This window comes from Zea mays, chromosome 5, assembly GCF_902167145.1.
Source record: "Zea mays cultivar B73 chromosome 5, Zm-B73-REFERENCE-NAM-5.0, whole genome shotgun sequence".
NCBI lineage: Eukaryota > Viridiplantae > Streptophyta > Magnoliopsida > Poales > Poaceae > Zea > Zea mays.
This window is the reverse complement of record NC_050100.1, coordinates 182,344,716-182,366,413: the sequence shown is the minus strand read 5'-3', so window position 1 is coordinate 182,366,413 and position 21,698 is coordinate 182,344,716. Positions and strand designations below refer to the sequence as shown.

The 21,698-nt window shown below is 46.1% G+C and overlaps 1 protein-coding gene across 1 annotated transcript; it reads right to left on the bottom strand.

The window, feature by feature from the left end:
* Nucleotides 1–12,279: 12,279 nt before the first annotated feature.
* LOC103628730 (uncharacterized) lies at nt 12,280–16,762 on the bottom strand. Its single transcript, XM_008648882.1, has 2 exons — nt 16,620–16,762; nt 12,280–14,467 (listed from the first exon to the last, which is right to left on the bottom strand). The coding sequence occupies exons 1-2, from the start codon at nt 16,760–16,762 to the stop codon at nt 12,475–12,477; spliced, it is 2,136 nt and encodes a 711-aa protein (XP_008647104.1). The 3' UTR covers nt 12,280–12,474.
* Between the last annotated feature and the right edge of the window lie 4,936 nt (nt 16,763–21,698).

The following is a 21,698-nucleotide window of genomic DNA, read 5'->3' as shown; positions in this document are numbered from 1 at the left end:
TTGGCCTCTTGTGGGGAGAATGGTTGATTATGGGAAAAAGGGGGAGTTTTTGAAATCTTTGATCAATTTCTCTTGGAACAACTCTCTTTATGTCTCAACAAGTATGTTTGACTTAGAGATAGGAAATTGAGGTTGATTTGCAAAAACAAAACCAAGTGGTGACAAAGAATGATCCAAATATGCCAAATTTGAATTAAAGCAAATTTGTGTTCTCATTTGAATTGATGTTGCACTTCTTTTAGTTGCTTTTTGTTGTGTTGGCATTAATCACCAAAAGGGGGGGATTGAAAGGGAAATGTACCCTTGGGACATTTCTATAAGATTTTGGTGATTAAGTGCTCTACACAAATGCTTTGAGTAATATTTGTGCCAAAGACTTAAGAAGTGCAAATCAAGAGTAAAGGTATGTTTCTAAGACTTAGTTCATTGTTTTGGAGACTAATGTATTGTGTCTAAGTGCTAGAAACAGGAAAAGACCAATTTGGAAAAGACTTGGCTGAGCAGCCAAGACTCTGCGCAGTCTGGGTGCACCGGACTGTCCGGTGGTGCACCGGACAGTGTCCGGTGCGCCAGTCTAGCTCTGGCGAACTGGCTACTCTCGGGTTTCGTCGGCGGCGTACGACTATACATCACCGGACTGTCCGGTGGTGCACCGGACTGTCCGGTGAGCCAACAGTCGGTCGGGCCAACGGTCGGCCGCGTAATCCGCGCGAGACGCGTGGCAGAGCCAACAGTCAGAAGGGGGCACCGGACAGTGTCCGGTGCGTCAACGGCTCTGGATCTTCAATGGTCGGTTGCGCCAAAACAGGAAAGAAATCCGCACCGGACAGTGTCCGGTGGTGCGCCAGACAGTGTCCGGTGCGCCAGGCGACAGAAGGCAAGAATTGCCTTCCCGGAATGCTTTCAACGGCTCCTAGCTGCCTTGGGGCTATAAAAGGGACCCCTAGGCACATGGAGGAGAACACCAAACATTCTCTAAGCATTCCTAAGCACTAAGACTCTAATTCCGCGCATTTGATTCTTTGTGATAGCAACTAGAGCTCCATTTGAGTAGAGAACTCTTCGGGTTGTGTTGTGAGCTCAAGTTGTGACTTGTGTGCGTGGTTGTGCTCTGATTTTGTGTCTTGTGTGCGTTGCTCATCCCATCCTTACTTCTGTGCTTCTTTGTGAACATCAAAGTGTAAGGGCGAGAGGCTCCAAGTTGTGGAGATTCCTCGCAAGCGGGATATAGTGAAACAAAGCAAAACACCGTGGTATTCAAGTGGGTCTTTGGACCGCTTGAGAGGGGTTGATTGCAACCCTCGTCCGTTGGGACACCACAACGTGGAGTAGGCAAGTGTTGGACTTGGCCGAACCACGGGATAAACCACTGTGCCTATCTGTGTTGATCTTCTTGTGGTTATCGTGTCTTGCAAGAACCTCTCTCTAGCCACTTGGCTTTATTGTGTTATCTCCTAATCAAGTTTTGTGGCATTAAGTTTCAAGTTTTTACAGGATCACCTATTCACCCCCCTCTAGGTGCTCTCAGGTGGCTTGTGTTGGGGACTTGTTCTCAAGTGCTAAGAGTTAAGAACAAGGCAACATAAAAAGTGTTAAGTGTTAAAATCCTTCGTCCTTCGAAGCATTATGTTCCTTCGGGAAATAATGAGTCTCGGACGAAGGTCATGAGAGACATACCTTCGTAAACATAACAAGTAATGACGAAGGACTCACATAAAGCATGAAATTATGATATAAGCATCACCATAGAATCATTTCTATTTTATTAACATGGAAAAACAGAAATGATCCCAAATTACAAATGTACCTTCGGTCCTGAGAGAAGGTGAAAAGTACGAGCGTGATGCCAAAAGCAAATGCCAAGTCAGCGTGAACAGTACGGGAGTACTGTTCATCTATTTATAGACGCGGGACGCAGCCCACGTAAAATTACATCCATGTCCATTACATTTGTTAACGGCTTATGGAAATCTGTCGAGGCCCCCGAAGTCTTTTCATCTTTGAGTCGGTTCCCCCTTCTGCCATCGCGCCGAAGCTTCCCTGCGCACAGCTTCGGCTACACTCGACCTTCGTCTGGTTCAGGCTTCGTCCTGGCCGTGCTCCATATTCATAATTCTGGATCCGAAAATACCTGTTCACATAATCCACTCGGAAAACATTGTCAAATCATGTTTTTGAGGACCTTCGGAGGACGAAGGCCCCCAACAGTAGCCCCTCGCAATATTAATTTGTAAATAATAAATTCAGATTGCGATATGGACGAAGGCCTTGAGCCGAAGGTCCGAAAAAACACCTTCCCTTTGCTAGAATAGCAACATTCAATGACAAGTGGGGTCTTTCAACTTTCAACGCATCAAGCGTATAAATACGGCCATGCCGCAAACTTATTTCGCACGCTTTCTGGCCAACCACTCCTGCTCATTCATTTTTTAGCTCTTGTGCACTGTGATCTGCTAAGTTTTTAGCTTTGAAGCTTCGGCTTTTAAAAACAGTTTTTTAGCGCTTCCGAAGATGTCTGAAGCTGCTAAGAAGGCTGCTGCTGAGATGAAGCTGAGTCTTGATGAAGAGAAGAACCTAGGGTTTCTTATAGCGATGTCGAAGTCCAACACAGAAAAGATTACCAAGGAAATTCTGGAGGGGCTGTCTGAAGATACTGGTGACAGTGAAAGTTATGATATGGACAGCGGTGGCGAAGACTCCGAAGATCGCCCCTGGCGACCAAGCCATTCAGTTTATGGTAAATCAACTATCAAAGAGAATCATCTTGTTAATATGAGAGGAAGGTATTTCCGGGATCTGTCCATTGTGAGGGCGGACGAAGGGGAAAAAACTTGTCCACACCCTGAAGAAAATGAAGTTGTGGTGTACCGAAGCTTTTTGAAAGCTGGACTGCGATTCCCCTTGAGCAGCTTCGTCGTGGAGGTGTTGAAAATCTTCGAAGTCTATCTTCATCAACTTACTCCCGAGGCAATTATAAGGCTAAATATCTTCGTGTGGGCCGCGAGGAGCCAAGGTCTGAAGCCTGACGCAAGAAGCTTCTGTAATGTTCATGAATTATTATATGAAACAAAGCCTTGGGGCAAGGAACAGTACCATAACAACTTTGGCTGCTACAGCTTCGTTTCTCGGTCCGGGGCAAGCTGTCCCGTACCAACCTTTCGGAAGAGATGGCCCGGGGATTGGATGACAGAATGGTTTTATGTGAAGAATGACTTATCAGCACGAGAAGACATCAAAGGTATAATTATGCGTCCTATTTGGCAAAGCTTCGGCCTTCGGAGGCCGAAGGTTGAAATGAACGAAACCGCCGAAGAGTGCCAAAGAGCCTTCGGCGTTGTCTGCTCTTTTATAGGAACAAGGGACTTAGTACAAGAACATATCGCCTTCAGGGTGTGGCCGCTTGCTGAGAAATGGGAAATGCCACAAGAAACCATGAAAGAGGCCGACGAAGGTGAGCTTGTGAGACTGAAGTACACCTTCAAATTTGGAGATAAATTTATTGAGCCAGATGATGAGTGGTTGAAAAGCATTGACAATTTAAGTGATGAGCTACTCGGGACCTACTCGAAGGCTGAAGATAATGCAATGTCAGCAGCCTTCGGAGGCCGAAAAAAGAAGAGACTGAATCGGGTATTCGATGCCATTGGGTTTGTCTACCCTGACTATCGTTATCCCACTCGAGGGCAGAAAAGAAAGAACACAACCTCTGCAGAAAAGGAAGCTGCAACTGCTCCTAGCGAGCCAGAATCAAAGAGAAAGAGGATAAAAGTCCTCACACACCGGCCACGCTATATTGAACCAGCTTCGGTGCCTGAGTTCACCGGAGAAGCTTCTTCGGCCACCGAAGCTGAACAGCCAACCTTGCTGCCAGAAACTGCAGAGATGGCCGAAGCACCATCCACAGAAAAAATGGAAGAAGCGAAAAAGCCGACTAAGGAAAAAACATTAGAAGTTTTGAGTCCTGCAGTAAATATTGAAACAGCAAAAAACCAAAAGGGGCCATCAGTGACCCCAAAAAGGAAAAGAATGGTAAATGTACTAGACGTCTTGGAGACAATTAAGTCTTCAAGCACAATTCCAAAAAAGAGTGTTGAAATTGCTGAAGCTTCTACTGAAGCTTCGGCTCAACAAGCTAAAGCTGAAGCTGGGCCTTCAGAGCCCTGCAAGGAGCAACCTTTTGAAGCCGAAGCAATAAAAATTCCAGAACCAGTATTAGTTGAAGAAACTGACACCGCCATCCCCGAAGCACCTGCCAGCATGCGTGATTACATGATACGACATGCTTCGGGGAAGAAGCTATCTGAAGAAGAAACTCATGAAGCCATCCATTATGCAAAGGAACTAAAATATCCGAAGGGGGCAGTAATATTCAATGGAACGAATGAAGATGACTTCTTATACTGCCTGCCTGACAACAAAGAGCTATCTGTCTGCCGAGAAATGGCCAGAAGTATTGGTTTCCCGAAGCTTGAATCTGGATTAAGCACCATGACGAAAGAAGATCTCGCAGACAGTCTTGCGTACAACAGCCTGAAGGTATAGGAATTAAACACTTGAAAAATCCCTTATTTTTACGCAACTCATTCCTTTTTTCTTATATGAATTCTTTTTCGTATAGGGCCTGATCCTAAGCAACGCACTAAGAGCCCAAAAGAGCGCCGAAGATGAAAGCTATGAAATTGCGTTTAATAATTTACGCTCCGAAGTTATCAGACTGAGAAACGAAGCTTTGGAAAAAGATAAAATTCTGCTTACACTGGTAGATAAAGTGAAAAAAGACGAAGCTGCTTCAAAGGCCCAGGCCGAAGCTCAAAAACGCGAGATTAAAGATCTTCAGAAACAGCTGGCTAGAGCTAAAGAGGAGCGCGCGCTTGAGGAAACGAAACGAGAACTTAGTGATTTTATGGTCAGCAAATTGGAATCAAAAGTTAAGGAGCTTCGCACATCTCAGGGGAAATGCTATGTCAAATCTGTAGAATGTGTGAATAAAATTAAATCCAGCTTCGCCAGCGTAGGCGCCTTTTCCAGCGAAGAGAATTTCTCTCGAGGCAATCCCGAAGGTCCGCTGGAATGGATTAGCCACGAAGCAGAGGCCTTCGAAGAGATTCTGAACAGTCGTGGCGACATATGCGCTTTTTCGGGCGCCAGAGGAATTGCTTCTGTCTTAGAGAAGAAAGGTTGCGGGCATGTAAAATTTTTAGCTCAATCCGAAGCTACCTTATCTTCCGAAGACGTCAAGGACCCCTCGGCCGAAGCAAGCGTGGTTGGTGGCAAATTTTTTACTGATATCTGGAACGACGGCGGCCGAGGAATGGCGCAAGAGATCATCCAAAGGAGCGAAAAAGGCATTCATGACGCCAGAAAAGTGGCAGAAGCTGCCGAAAGGAGTACAGAGCCCGAAAGGCAATTAGGTACCAATTAGTCGCTCTTATTGTGTTGTAATTTTTATTCCAAACTTTGCTCAAGGTTTGCAAAAGTAATGAAGAAATGTTCTCTTCCCTCAGAAACTGCTGGATCAAATGTCGACGAAGAAATTAAACAAATGGCCGAAACTATCTTGGACAAGGTTGTTGACCAACTTCTAAATGAGGCCGCCGAAGAAGTATTGAGAGAAGATTAGATGCTATTTGGAAAAATCATTTAAAGTGTAATCTATGTAACACTTTGTACATTTGAATGTAATATACAAGTCTCCTTTCATTATTGAATTCTTTACGATGCATGAAACATTAAATACATACCATTTTTGAGCCTTTGGCGAAAAAACACCTTCCCTTCTTTTCATGCTTCGTGAAGAAGGCATTCTCCGTTAAAATTATTCTGATGAATCACATCCATGCTTCGTCAAAACATTCTTCGAAGCTATAGTCCGAAGCTATACAACTTCGATATTGATCTGATAAAGCTCGCCCATGTTTCGTAAAAATATTCTCCGAAGCTGTATTCCGAAGCTGTACAATTTCGATGTCACTTTCTCAAAGCATCCTTTCGAAGGTTGAGAGTATCTCCTTCTCTTGCCAAATGCAATATGATGTATGATGCTTATGCTATGCAAAATGATGTGATGATGTTATGTTATGCATGTGACATTTGTTCCGGAGATACACATAAAATATATTCGTAAGCTCTGCATTCCCTTGGGAACGTCTTTGGAGCTTCTTCGTCTTTTACTTAGACGGTATCAGCGTTGACTTTTCGCTGTAAGCCTCCCTTAGGAGCTTCTTCGCCTTTTACTTAGGCGGTATCAGCGTTGACTTTTCGCTGTAAGCCTCCCTTAGGAGCTTCTTCGCCTTTTACTTAGGCGGTATCAGCGTTGACTTTTCGCTGTAGGCTCTGCATTCCTTTAGGAACGACTTCTGAGCAGAAAACTTACACTGCGCTCCCTTTGGAACGGCTTTTTGTGACTTCATAAACTTACTCTGCGTTCCTTAGAACGACTTTCTGTTACTCCGAAGGATTTTTAATCCGAAGGTCCTCCTTGGTAACGGAAAAAGTTTTAGGCTTCAGCAACTTGGGCCTGTGGAGCAAATAGATTTTCCTCGTGGGAAACAACGAAATTATTACATGAAAACTATCAATGTTTTTTGCTTCACAGAAAATAAAACTGAATAGAAAAGACTGCTATCAAAGGTAGGATATGTCAATAAATGTGCTTCGACTCTGGCACAGTGCTGTTGACTGTGCGAGCTTCGGACTGTTCTCTGAAGTCCCTCTGATGTGGAGCGTATTGACTCCCTTCTGGCTGTTGACCTTGCTGCAATGGAGGTGGAGGCGGAAGCTGCTGCCAGGAAGCTTGAGGTTGACTTGCCGAAGCTACAGAAGCCGCAGGGTGGTTGTCTATGTATTGTGGGACATAAGGCGGATGAAACGAAGCAGTATGCATAACCTGCTTCGACTGAGCTTGTTGAGATGCAGCTTCGGCTAGTTCCTTTTGCTTCTGGATTGTAACATGGCACGTCCTAGTGGTGTGGCCCTTGCCCTCTCCACAGAATAGGCAAAACAGTCTCCTTGGCTGATCTCCGAATCTTCCGCCGAAGCCCCTGGCGCCTCTGCCTCTTGGAGCTGGTGGCCGAAAGAAAGTTTGTTGTTGCCCCGAAGCCTGTGAGGAGCACTGCGGCCTGTTTTGCTGACTCCCCTTATCATCATTCTGAGTGTTGTGAATGGAACGGACATGCCTCGGGTAGTATCTTCCTCCGAAGCCCCTGGTCATCTCAGAAAATCTGAAGGCCTCCTCCCTTCTTTGGCGAAAGTCATTGTCAGCACGAATGTACTCATCCATCTTTTGGAGCAATTTCTCCAAGGTCTGAGGAGGCTTCCGAGCAAAGTATTGAGCTGCAGGTCCAGGACGGAGCCCCTTGATCATGGCTTCGATAACGATTTCATTGGGCACCGTTGGTGCCTGCGCCCTCAATCGTAAGAACCTTCGGACATACGCCTGAAGGTATTCTTCGTGATCCTGAATACACTGGAAGAGGGCTTGAGCTGTAACCGGCTTCGTTTGAAATCCTTGAAAGCTGGTCAGTAACATATCCTTCAGCTTCTGCCATGAAGTGATTGTTCCTGGCCGAAGGGAGGAATACCAGGTCTGAGCAACATTCCTGACAGCCATGACGAAAGACTTCGCCATGATTGCAGCGTTGCCCCCGTACGAAGACACTGTTGCTTCGTAGCTCATCAAGAATTGCTTCGGATCGGAGTGGCCGTCAAACATGGGGAGCTGGGGTGGCTTATAGGATGGAGGCCAAGGTGTAGCCTGCAGCTCAGCAGACAGAGGAGAAGCATCATCAAAAACAAAATTTCCCTGATGGAAATTATCATACCAGTCGTCTTCGTTGACGAAGCCCTCCTGATGGAGGTCTTTCTGATGAGGCCTTCTGTTCTGCTCATCGTGAGTGAGATGGCGAACTTCCTCAGAAGCTTCGTCAATTTGCCTTTGCAACTCAGCTAGGCGGGCCACCTTCTCCTTCTTCCTCTGCACTTGTTGATGTAGCATCTCCATCTCTCTGATTTCTTGGTCTAGCTCTTCTTCCTCAAGCGTCGGGCTAACAGCTTTTCTCTTCTGGCTTCTGGCCTCCCGAAGAGAGACGGTCTCCTGGTTGTGGTCCAGCGGTTGTAGTGCTGCAGCCCCAGCCGCTGAAGCTTTCTTCGGCGCCATAGCGAAGGTCTATAGCTTCCGAAGGTGTTCACGAAGACTCGAAGTGGAAGTGAGTTCACCGGAGGTGGGCGCCAATGTTGGGGACTTGTTCTCAAGTGCTAAGAGTTAAGAACAAGGCAACATAAAAAGTGTTAAGTGTTAAAATCCTTCGTCCTTCGAAGCATTATGTTCCTTCGGGAAATAATGAGTCTCGGACGAAGGTCATGAGAGACATACCTTCGTAAACATAACAAGTAATGACGAAGGACTCACATAAAGCATGAAATTATGATATAAGCATCACCATAGAATCATTTCTATTTTATTAACATGGAAAAACAGAAATGATCCCAAATTACAAATGTACCTTCGGTCCTGAGAGAAGGTGAAAAGTACGAGCGTGATGCCAAAAGCAAATGCCAAGTCAGCGTGAACAGTACGGGAGTACTGTTCATCTATTTATAGACGCGGGACGCAGCCCACGTAAAATTACATCCATGTCCATTACATTTGTTAACGGCTTATGGAAATCTGTCGAGGCCCCCGAAGTCTTTTCATCTTTGAGTCGGTTCCCCCTTCTGCCATCGCGCCGAAGCTTCCCTGCGCACAGCTTCGGCTACACTCGACCTTCGTCTGGTTCAGGCTTCGTCCTGGCCGTGCTCCATATTCATAATTCTGGATCCGAAAATACCTGTTCACATAATCCACTCGGAAAACATTGTCAAATCATGTTTTTGAGGACCTTCGGAGGACGAAGGCCCCCAACAGCTTGTGAGTTGAAGTGCCGTATTTGGGCGACCTCGTCCGAGTCGTAGCATTCATCCCCTACGGATGGTACCTGCGCTCCAAATTCAATAATGTCCCAAATGCTAGCGTGGAGTGAGGTTAGATGATGCCTCATTTTATCACTCCACATACAATAATCTTCACCGTCAAAAACCGGTGGTTTGCCTAATGAGACGGAAAGTAAAGGAGTGTGTTTAGAGATGTGAGGATAGTGTAGGGGGATCTTACTAAACTTCTTGCGCTCATGGCACTTAGAAGTGACGGACGGAGTGTCGGAGCCAGAGGTGGATGGCGACGAGGAATCGGTCTCGTAGTATACCACCTTCTTCATCTTCTTTTTCTTGTCGCCACTCCGATGCGACTTGGTATGTGAAGGGGCTACATTCATTTTGTTGCCAGACTCTCCTGATGTAGCCTTCCCGTGGCTTGTAGACTTGTCACCGCCGGCCATGATCTCCTTCTTGGCATGTTCTCCCGACATCACTTCGAGTGGTTAAACTCTAATGAAGTACCGGGCTCTGATACCAATTGAAAGTCGCCTAGAGGGGGGTGAATAGGCAAATCTGAAATTTATAAACTTTAAGCACAACTACAAGCCAGGGTTAGCGTTAGAAATAAAGTCGAGTCCAAAAGAGAGGGTGAAAATAAATCAACCAAAGAAATAGAGCGGATGACACAGTGATTTGTTTTACTGAGGTTTGGTTCTTGCAAACCTACTCCCCGTTGAGGTGGTCACAAAGACCGGGTCTCTTTCAACCCTTTCCCTCTCTCAAACGATCACCTAGACCGAGTGAGTTTTTCTCATCAATCAATTGGGTCACTTAGACCCCACAAGGACCACCACACAATTGGTGTCTCTTGCTTTGATTACAAATGTCTTGGGAACAAGAATGGGGAAGAAGAAAAGCGATCCAAGCGACAAGAACTCAAATGAACACGAAAATCTCTCTCTCACTAGTCACTATATGTTTGAAGTGATTTTGGACTTGGGAGAGGATTTGATCTCTTGTTTGTGTCTTGGAGTGAAGTTTAGAGCTCTTGTATTGAATGCAATGGCTGAAAACTTGGATCCCTTGAATGGTGGTGGTTGGGGGGTATTTATAGCCCCAACCACCAAAACAGTCGTTGAGGAGGGCTGCTGTCGATGGGCGCACCGGACAGTCCGGTGCGCCAGCCACGTCACCCAACCGTTAGGGTTCTGACGGTTTCGACCGTTGGAGCTCTGACAGCTTGGGGCACCGGACAGTCCGGTGCCGCACCGGGCAGTCACTATTCACTGTCCGGTGCGCCTTCTGGCGTTGCTCTGACTCTGCGCGAACTGTCTGCGCACTGTTCACGTTGCATGCGACCGTTGGAGTCGACCGTTGCGCTTGGGAGTCGTTGCTCCGTTGGCACACCGGATAGTCAGGTGACCCACCGGACAGTCCGGTGAATTATAGCGGAGCGCGGCCTCAGAAACTCGAAGGTGAATAGTTTAAAGTCGATCCACCCTGGTGCGCCGGACAGTCCGGTGCGCTAGACCAGAGTTCTCTTATGTTTCTTTTGCTCCTTTCTTTTGAACCCTAACTTTGATCTTTTATTGGTTTGTGTTGAACCTTTGGCACCTGTAGAACATGTAATCTAGAGCAAACTAGTTAGTCTAATTATTTGTGTTGGCCATTTCAACCATCAAAATTATTTAGGAAAAGGTTTGGCCCTATTTCCCTTTCAAAACTTCATCTTCCATGTCTGACTCTAGGTGAATTTCTTGCACTTCATTCCAAAGCAACACAAGTCGTCGTGAGTGCTACACTGTGTGATGGTATTGTGCAGGCTTGCATCTAGATCACGTAGTCAAGTATTATTTGCAAGGGCTTCTTTGATCGCTCTATTTCTGCACTTCAAATAGCAAACACCTTTGAGTGCTTTGTCTCTGGTCTGTTGGCCATGCAGCCACGCTGAGCTACAGAAGCGATAGATTGTGTGCCGAGCACGATTTACAAAAATCGTTTCCTTTTTACCGCCGGTAAACGGGTGAAAATCGGCCGGTTTGACCGAACCGGTTTACCGGTGAAAACCCGACGAAAACCGCTTTAAACCTCGGGTTTACCACGAAACGAACCGATTTTTGCTGTTTTCTTTACAGAAAATGGATTTTTTGACAGAATTTATTTGTAATTTGCTCAATTCACATTGCACAGTAAATATTAATTGATCCACACGACATGTGTTCACCAAAATAATATACAACATACATATGCAACCACAAACTCCAGTTCTCATACAACAAACAACCAGCGAACTTCGCAATACTCAAATACAAGTTCTTTTACAACTCTCCAATGAGGCAACGACACATAGGTCGACTTATTTCACAATACTCACATGTTCAGCTCGAGTCATAGTGGTTGTACTCAGGCATGTTGGAAGGATCATGATATTGTTTCAATCCATCATAGTGATAGTGATAGGTCTATACAAAAAATATGAGATACATTAGCGAGAAATAAGAATGACAAATAAATACTTATCCACAAAGCAAAAAATATACCGGTATGTATGTTTGGTGTTTGTGTATTGCATGTGCACCTCACCAAGTGTTGGACTTTTATCCAGATCAACAATCTTAGGAACACATACAGAAGAACTGGAGCTAAGGGTTCTAGATTGGGTCTTGTCCATACGGATAGTTAGAAGAACTAGAGTTACTTGAGCTACAAATTCTATCTTGGACAGGAAATGAAACCAAAATTGGCCACTAAATGCCTAAACTGGACTTGAACTACGGATTTTATCATCACATATAGCATATAACATCTTCACATATAGCATATAACAGTAAACAAGACTAATATGCTTAAATTGACCACTAAATGACTAAACTGGACTCAATCTTGGCATTAAATCCGGTTTACCGGCAAAAACTGACAGTTTACTGGTCTAAAATGATGGTTTACCGGTAAAAAAAACGATTTACCAGCGGTTTTCGGTTTTTATGATTTTTTTAAAAATTTTTTGAATTTGGAACGAATTTTGAAAAATAAATCCGTGGTTAACCGAAACCGTGCGGTTTCGGTAAACCGACCGGTTTCGGTAAACCGACCGGTTTCCACCGGTTTTGTAGACCATGGTACCGAGTCTGGTTAAATTAGGCAGGAGTATAGCTGACATGTAATTAGCTGCTAAATTAGGTAGCATTGGAATAAATATTTGCTACTCGTGTGATGGTACAGTAAATATTTGTTAATCATAAATTAATTAGGTTTAATAAATTTGTCTCGATGCTAGTCTTTATCTATTTGTTAATCCTTTTGGTGCTTGTGAATCAAAATTCGAGTCAAGATGATTCAAACCAAAATGAAAAGATTTTGGTAAAGGCTATCGTCAACAAACAAATAAACAGACAAACATAAATTATCCTGCTTGTTAACCATGCAAAACCACTAGCTCGAGAATGGGAATACCTAACAGTTAATTAGTCCTGGTGAGGGAATCAGGGGTTGTACAAAACCAACGATGCAACGCTGCATCGACGGATGCATACATGGTGGCATGGTGCGGTGGTGCCTACGTTCCTACAGGATCTGCCCGTCCTCGACCTCCATGTCCATGTCTTCACCATCAGAAGCGACGGCCAACGGTGGCGGCCGCTCCTCCTCGCCCTCCTCTTCCTCGCCGCCGCCATCGGCCTTCAGAAAGAGCCCCAGCTGCTGCAGTATGCTGGGGCGACCGGGCGAGACACTGAGGCCAACTCCATAGTTCACCCGGGGCTGCGCCGTGCGTGCGTCCCGCACGGTGCTCACGACGTGCTCGAACGCGGCGATGCCCAGCAGCTCCATGTCCAGCGGATGGATGCGCTCGTCGGGCAGCACCGCCCTCTCCAGCTCGAGAAGCTCTCGGCGGGCCTTGGCCATCGCACGCCTCTTCCCCTCCTGTCGCGCCATGGCGATCAGGTCGTTCGTCTGGGTCCGCGCGCGCCGGACGCCCTCAGGCTGGACCACCTGTGGCTGTGCGATCTGCGCCGCCACCGGGGCCGGCTGAGAAGAGGTGCCATTCCCGTTGGGAAGAACCGCAGGCGGAGGTGCGCTGCCAGTGATGGGGTGCATCGTAGCCCCGGCCGCCACGCACTTCTCCTTAAGCTCCCCTGGCTCTGCAATCTGGACAGCTTCCGGTGCCTGCTCTAGCGGTGGTGGGCCTGGTGGTTGCTGAGCAAGGGTGCCACATTCCTTGGGGAGCACCGTCGGCGCTGGTGGGCTTTTGGTGATCGCGCACACCGTCGCCGGGCACTGGTTCTCCGGCTCTGCAATCTGAATCGCCTCAGGCGCCGGCTCTGGTGGCTGCGAGTGCGTATTATGTTTGCCTTGGATAGGATCAGCCTCAGGCGCCGGAACTGGTTCTCCAGCCTCCGGCGAGCTGCTGCTTGAGTCGGAATCAGTCGACGATGTTGCATCGGAGTCACTGCTGCTGCTCAAGTTTGGGCTGCTGCTATCGCCGGTCTTGGCCGGGAACACGACAGGAGAGGCGTCGCCGCAGATGTCAATGTACCCGCCTTGCTCGGCGAGATCGACGTACTTGCGCTGGAGCGGCGACAGGAGCTGAACTCTGATGCCATTCACGAGCTCGCCGTACTCCTCAGCGATGTCCTGGATCGATATGCGAGAGACGCCGCCGCAGACGTTGATGCCCTGCCCTTCCTCTTGCACCGGGGGTATTCTGTCTCCTGCCTCTTGGTGCCGCGCCTGCGACAGGCAGCTGATGCCGGAGCCAACCCGTGGTGCGCGCGGCACCAACTTCGGCGTGGTCTCCGGTGCGAACTTGTCCAGCAACACCTTCAGCTGGAACAGAGCACCATCTTTCATGGACTGCACGTCCGTCTCGATCTCGCCATCGCCGCCACGGGAATCTGCGTCCCCAGCGCGTCGGTCCTGCAGGAACGCGACGACGTGATCCGGCAGCACCGCCGCCATCGAGGCCAGGCGGCCGGCCAGCCGCTCCCTATCATCTGGCTTGGTGGACTCCCTTTTGCGCCCTGCGCAAGGAGATGCCTTTCTGCGGCCGTCATCCTCCACCGCCGCCTCGGGGACGAAGAGCCGGTCGTCGTCCTTGCCGGCCGCGCCAGAAGCGCAGGAATATAGCTCCGCCTTACTGAGGAGGTCGCGCACGGCGTCGAGCTCCGACCTCAGCCGCTTCCTGAGGAGCCGCCGAGCCGGGACGGGCATCTCGGCAACCGGGAAGACCACCCTTTTGACGCCAAACACGTTCCTCCCGAGCGCGGAGGACTCGTCGACGTGGACGCCACCGATGGCTAGGGCCATCTCGTGTGCCCGCCCGGCCGGAAACGGGCGCTCTCCGACGGCGGCTCCGCGACTCCGCGCTTGACGCAGGCAAGGAACGAGATCCCGTCCAGAGAAGGAGAAGTGCAGCGAATGGTGGCGCTCGCCACCCCTATTTGAGGAGGAGGAGAAGGTGGCCGGCGCCGCCGCGACGGCCGACGTCGAATAGCGTTCCGCGGCAGGGCTGAACTGGGAGATGGCAGGGCTGTGCCCGACTGCTATGTCGACTGTGGGCCTGTGGCATGCACACCCCACGTGCCAGGGAAAAAAAAAACTTTTGCCGTTTCTACGTTCTCCAAAAGTTTTCTACCAAATTACTGACAAGTTTGAATTCTTTTCAGACAGCCAAACATCCATATAGCTTGATGCTAAAACGGTGATTTAGGTAGCAAGCCGTGGATCGGAGACCGGAGAGCAAAGATTAATAAGAATTCATAGAAGTTTAGTGTATATGGTGCACATGTTAAATCAACATTACTCATTTTAAATCTAACATCTCTAGTTATTTGATATATTTTTGCTAAGGACACTCCCCGACGTGGCGGGGTGTAGTGATGAAAGATATTATTTGTAAATTACAATGATGAACCAGAGACGTTAAATCTAAGATAGATAATGATAATTTAATATGTGCACCATGTGCACTAAGTTTTTTCATATATATCAGATATGTCCTCAAGATTAATTAGCGTCCCAGCGCTATAGAGATCATATTGGCTTCACCACCTCCCGTATCATGTCATGTCTTGCGTGAGGATCAGTCACACGAGGGAATCAAGTTTGCGCAATACATTTTCTCCCAAGAGAGAAGGGAAAAAATTCAAATTGTCGTTCTCATTTCACACGAATTCCTTTAGTTTTTTTTATATTTAAATAATAATAATAATATTACTTCTCAAGTCTACGTACGTATGTATATCTATTGCTCCGACAATACATATATGCCATATCTCGTAGACAATCTCTAGCAATTAACAAGTAGAAACAGCTAAAACGGTCGGGTGCACGAGATTAGAACATCTCTGTATGTAGTAGGAAAAGTCAAGACGTACCATGCCACGTCGCATTTGCATCACGATATCTCTTCGTTCCATTGTATTGTCCTCCATATATATCACAAGTGACGTGACTATAGCCAACTAGTAACTCGTGTCTTTACAACGATCTCTTGTCCTCTAGCATAAATAATTTTTTTATAGTGTATAAGTACTCGTATAGGGTATTAAAGGCAGCTAGTAAGCTATCTTCATTGTGCTAATCTAGCAAGGCAAACATAATTTCATCTAGTGTAAGTTTTTAGTGTGCGTGTTTGTATATATATTTAAACACAGTACTGCGCCATTTTGAAGCACAAATACATAATACTAAGGCCGGCACACGCGCAACAAATAGTCTGTTTGTGAGCTAGGGTTTAATCTCAGAAATTAAAGCTCCCTCAACAAATGAGAGAGGGAGAGGGCTTTAATTTATCTCACAAATCACCGATCCTTTTTGCGCTGCTACCATATTTGTTTAGGTCTGATGATCTATAGTGGTTGTGCGTGTGTGTATCCTCGTTTGTCTGGCTCTCCCCAAGTGAAAACGAAATCTTTTTTTACGAAAATATACGCAAAGAGCTAGCTAGCTTTTGCATGTGTTCGTGGTCATGGAAACAACCAAAATAAGAAAACAAAAGGCTCACATACTATATCTGATCTCTCTGAAACTCTGACTTGTAATTAATCAGAGAGTTGAGTTAGGGACGAGACCTCTCTTTTCGCTATCATATCTGGAGGCAATCACATGTATATATGAGTATGATCGAACTTTTATGTGTTTTCAGGTGGAGCACGCATGTGCCGTCGTCTGTATACACAGAAAAATCTTGCACAATGAATAGCAGGATCGCACCGAGACCGGCCGTGCATCATAACTCCAGCTCATCTAATCGGCCTGACATGTGAAGCGCGCTAGCTTAGATGTTCGTCGACGGTAGCTGCGCATGATTACTGGCTGTCACTGCTAGTGCTGGTGCTGGGGTTTGTTTGTTCGTCTCTATAGATGGCCATTTGACACTAACACGATGGGCCAGCGCAGGCACGGCACGAAAAAGCACCGTCCAGGCACGATCCGGTCCGGTTAGTATAGTGCCAGTGCCTGGCACGACACGGTTATAGTGCCGTGTCTGGGCCATTATCTCGACCCGTAGTGCTGGCACGGACACGACACGGTTACATTTTTTATTTTAAAAATAATAGTTTACATATATTAAATATAAGAATTTAACATATAACACAATAAAACTGCAGCTGCACTGGTTAGATGGATGCCTTTAAGCCTCTTATGCATTAGGTTGTAAGTTCGAGCCTCCATAACTACAGATTTTTTTGCACGACTAACAGACTCACGGGCCGTGCCTGGGCCGCGGCAGCGACACGCCGGCCCATCTGGACACAGCACGCTTTGTAGCCGGGTCTGACGGGCCGTGCCGGCCGATTTGACCATCTATATTCGTCTCTCGTCTCGCTTCTATCGAGAGATTAAATTTCATGGCACTCACGCACGCGCGGTTATCAAGTATGCATAATAGATTGGATTGGACTGTGGACAGGGCATGCATGACTGTGAACTCGTACGTAGTTCTAGCTTCCTGCACATCCGTACTGTACGTAGCTTCGCTTTGCTCCGTGTTTTATGTGACGACCTCACGTGATTTTATATGCCCGTGCGTTGCCACGGAAGTAAAAAATAGTGTAAAACATAAATATGATGCAAAATACATGTAGCACATATGAAGTGTATTAGATGCATAGTTACCTCAAGTAGCTGATTGTTGCGGAAAGATGAAAGAACAAAGAGAGCAAGGAAGCCCAGAATTTCGTGTGGTGGCTAGGCCAAATGCATTCACGAATTGGAATCTACAGAAAATTGTAGAAATTTTCCAGCGTCTTTAAATGATATGAGAAGCTGGAGAGGAGTACACGATAAGTGAATTAGTAACATACAATGTAGGCATCTTGTAGGAGCTACGAATATCTATGTGACTGAATGAATTATCCCAAAGTTTCATTGGGGTCAGGGCTACTTCTGTGGTCCTCCAGGTACCTACAAATCAAAATAAAGAATCAAACTTAACGATAATTCAGCATAATTTTATATGGCATATGGCAGAATGCACAAATTCCCCGTTATCAAACTCACTTGATGGCATGATTCTTGATCTTGAATATCTCATGGAACACGAGCCAGAATCTGGGGCTAAGCAAGTTGCTCTTCTGCGCCAGAACACCAGACATACAACCGTGGCTACCCCATTTGAAGGTTTTGCCTTTGTTTAACCGCATGCTTGCTGAGAATGACATGTCTGTTGTGCCCATCTCCACCTCTAGGCCCTAGCCTTTCAAACCATTTTGTCAAGTTTGGGCTTGTCACGTGCAATTAGATCTAGCTTGTGTTACAATAGATGAGTAGCAATGCATGTAAAACCTATGGACGAGAAATTTAATTTAGGAGACAGTCACCTGTCCATAACGCTGAAGGTGCTTCTTTGCATTTGGCATCTCATAAAGGACCTTTGCACTCTTGTTACCGGGACTTGAGTCTTGCCCATGTACAATCAAGTATGGCCTACAACCACCATCTGCGTCAAACCGCGGAACAACATGGAGAACTATTGAATCCAAGATGAAGGGTCTGCTAATAGGAGGCCATTCTGAACCACCTCTTTGTCTTGTTATATAGTGCAGATATCTCAAATGTGAAGGCTGGGGATTCAAGGGAAAGAACTGCTGTATAAATTCCCTGCGAGCCTGCTTGTAGACCATTTCTAGTGTCCTCTGCTCGCCAATGTATATTTTGCGATACAAAAGCAGTCTGGCCAACATGAATGCAAGCACTGGCCAGCTTCCTCTCTCGGAATGCATCAAAAGCATGTTATGTTGTCCTTCCACTGATAGCCAATTTTCACATGATTTCAAGAAATGGTGGATCATCTCGAGCTGAAGCAGCGGACATCCTTCATACTGTTGTGGGTAGTCCATTACTGTCATGTCATACTCAGATAAAATATCTGATATCCGGCTTCTTTTGTCCCTAGACCAAAAATTGGATGCCATAAGTGATGTGTCCGGAAAAAATTCCTACAATTGCGCGACAATGCCCCTCAAGTAATCCCGATACTCATCCTCACCCATGGAATCAGTCGAGAAGCAACAGTCAAACAGCAATGCGTGCCTCTGAAAATGCATTAAAAGATTTGGAGGAGCAAGGAATAATGGACATGAATAGGAGATGGGCGAGGCAGCAACATAGATCGGGGATGGTCAGGCCGGTGCCGCCCCCTCCCAATTGCACAGCATGAGGCACTGCATCCTCCCTCTCCGCCCTTCGATTCCACCGCGCCTAGCCCCAATTCGTTGTCACCATCACTCCTTATGGCACCAGTGACAGTAGCGCAGCCCCGTGCGCGCCGTCCATGGACAGCCCACCCTAGAGCGCGTGGAGGTGGAGCTGGATGGAGGTCATCGGCCGTTTCCTAGGCATGCCCGCGAGCGCCGTCGCCATTGGCTCTATCTCCGTCGGGGTCACGGCCAGATCTAGGGGCAGCTTCGCATCTCTTGCCACGACGGCTTGCCCAGCCGTTGTCGTCCTCGTCCTCGACCAAATACTGCTTAGCGGGTGGGGCGGCACGAGTCAGGCGTGCGGGGGAATCGGGGTGGGGGCATCAGCGGGCCCATTGACGCTCAGTTGCGGAGTCAAGGGCGAGCTAGCGGGGGAATCGAAGGGCGGAGGCATCGACGTTCGGTTGCAGAGAATCAAGGCGGGGGATTGGGGCGGGACGCGAGCGGTTGTTGGGGGGCATGGCTGCGCGAGATGGAGGCGGGTGCGGGGGTGGCGGCGCGCATGGCCGAGGGCTGCTGCGCGCATGGCGACGGGGGTTGGGGCGGGATGCAGGGGCGGCTGCGCGCATGGCCGGGTGCCCGTGGCGGCGGGTGCGGGTGCGGGAGCGGGAGCGGGAGCGGGAGCGAGAGGAGGCAATCAGACGGTTTCGGATGGAGGCGAGGTTGGCAATCAGACGGTGGAGATGGAGGCGGGGGCATGGTTGTGCTAGTCTACACTATTGCCTTAAGGATTAGTAGATATATATATATATATATATATATATATATATATATATATATATATATATATATATATATATATATATATATATATATATATATATATATATATATATATATATTAGGTGCCCGTGCGATGCCACGGAACACAAATTGCGAGTCTTCAATGGACTTAGAGCCCTGGCGACGGGCAACATGAATACAACGGTGAGTGCAAAAAAAATTGTATGAAATATATAAACAGAACGACAAATATCACTATGATATTTAAAATCCATGTGGTGATTTCTCTCACTGACTGTAAGATTATTGTATACATGACTGGAGATATTTAGTCTTCAAACTGTCCAGAACAACCGCCTGGTGGTTCCATGTCCCTGAACCAGCACACTGCACAGACTGTGGAATCACGACCCCCTCTTTTTCTGGTGCTACTAAGCCGTTATTTGTCAAACTGAAGACTGAATTCCAATAATACCTGCAAATTATTCACAGCCAGATGTATTTGTAAGTGTCATTGATCATACGACTTAGAAAACAATTAAATATTTTGATAGATCACTGGGTCTTTTGCTAGTCGAATGTTCTGAGCGCAAACGAACCACGCACGGATCATAGTTTTAGTTGACCTAATTCTCATTTCTACATATTTTAGTGCCGAATGCGTGTCCAGTAAACGTGTGATACTTACTCCAGGACTAAGAGTGCCTCAATTAACCATTCACGAAGTAGCTGCACAATCGCCTTTTTTGTTCAGCTTTTTTCTCATGATCCTTTTGAGAATCTAGTGACGGTGAGAATTTAGTTATGAAGACCAGAGAGAATTCTAATATTGTGCAGATTACGTGTGGTAGGGTTTAGAATGTATAAAATGACGGTTTTCTATTATCGCAACGAGTCGACTGATACCATATTTACGTTGATTTTGGACGATTTTGACTAAACTGGTACTTATAGAAGCGAGCTGAAAAGCTGAGTGTTTGACTGTCTGTAGCAGCTTCTGTTGGCCACAAGCTGAAAAGGTTGAAACAAACAGATCATTATAGCGCTAAATTGATTCAGAGTTTGACTCGAGCTCATACACCAATCAATGTACCATGAACACCGCCATCATCTGGTCATGTAGTCATAGAACACAATGAACAGAGATTTGAATGCATGAGGAACAAAATTGCACATATATATTAGCAAAAAGAGGCGTTATCGTTACATACATATCTGACCTATTCACCGACACTGTACTCCGGGCAGATTAACTCCGTCTCAGGCTCTCAGCTCACTCACTGACTACTTATAATTATTACTACCGATCTGACGAGAAGTCAGGCCTCGTTACTCATCAGTGGGTCATACATAAATTATTTATTGCGTATATGCTGATCGATCACATTACTCATGAGTGGATTAATCACAACAGCTTCTGTGTGCTTCATAGGAGTAGTAGAGATATGTGCCTTTTTTAATATTAAGCTCATATTATCAAGAACAACCAATGAGAAACTTTTGCTAAGAGTAACCAAAGACACTGGTGAATAAGAACATGTTTGAATAGTAGGTCAATACGAACATGATTATAAGGGGTTTACTATGCCCATGTACGTGCGATGCCACAGAACACAGATTGCGACCCTCCAATGGACTTAGGGCCCTGTCGACGAGCGGCGTGAGTACAATAGTGACGACAAAATATGTGATTAAACATAGATACAGAACGATATAAATATGTCTACTCTAATAGATTGAAATGGAATCACACAAATAATGTCTAAATAGTAAATATATAATGCTTAATCATAAGTAAATATGTTGACACCTTATACACTAATCTAATCTTTTTTAACAATATTGTTAACTCTGTTGTATATTTGCCGGGATGGCATATCTGCACAAATTGTCCTCGTAACTTAACAGTTCGATAATAAAGTTCCTCCGAAGAATCTTTGCATCCTACACATAAGACATATAAGAGAACAAAACGTCAATTTTTTATTATGTAACTAGAATGTATGTTTGAATATGAAAGGAACGTACTCCACTCACCCTAACAAATTTCATTGGACTATGTTTTATAGAATCTACTGGAGATACTCTAAGAGCAAGTATAATAAGATGATGTAGGTGGACTACATGATATGTCGCATCAGATTTGTGGTGATGTGAAAAAAATAGAGAGAGAATAGAAGTGGGCTGCTCAAAGACTCTAAGACAGATTATAAAAGAAAAAGACGAGTCAAATATTAAATATACAGGTTATGTTATTGTATGATTATACTTTTAGTTAGCTATATGTGACATGGCAATATCATAAAACCCGTTGTGAGCTATATTATTGAATTTGCTAGAAACAAAAAAAAAGACATATTGTCC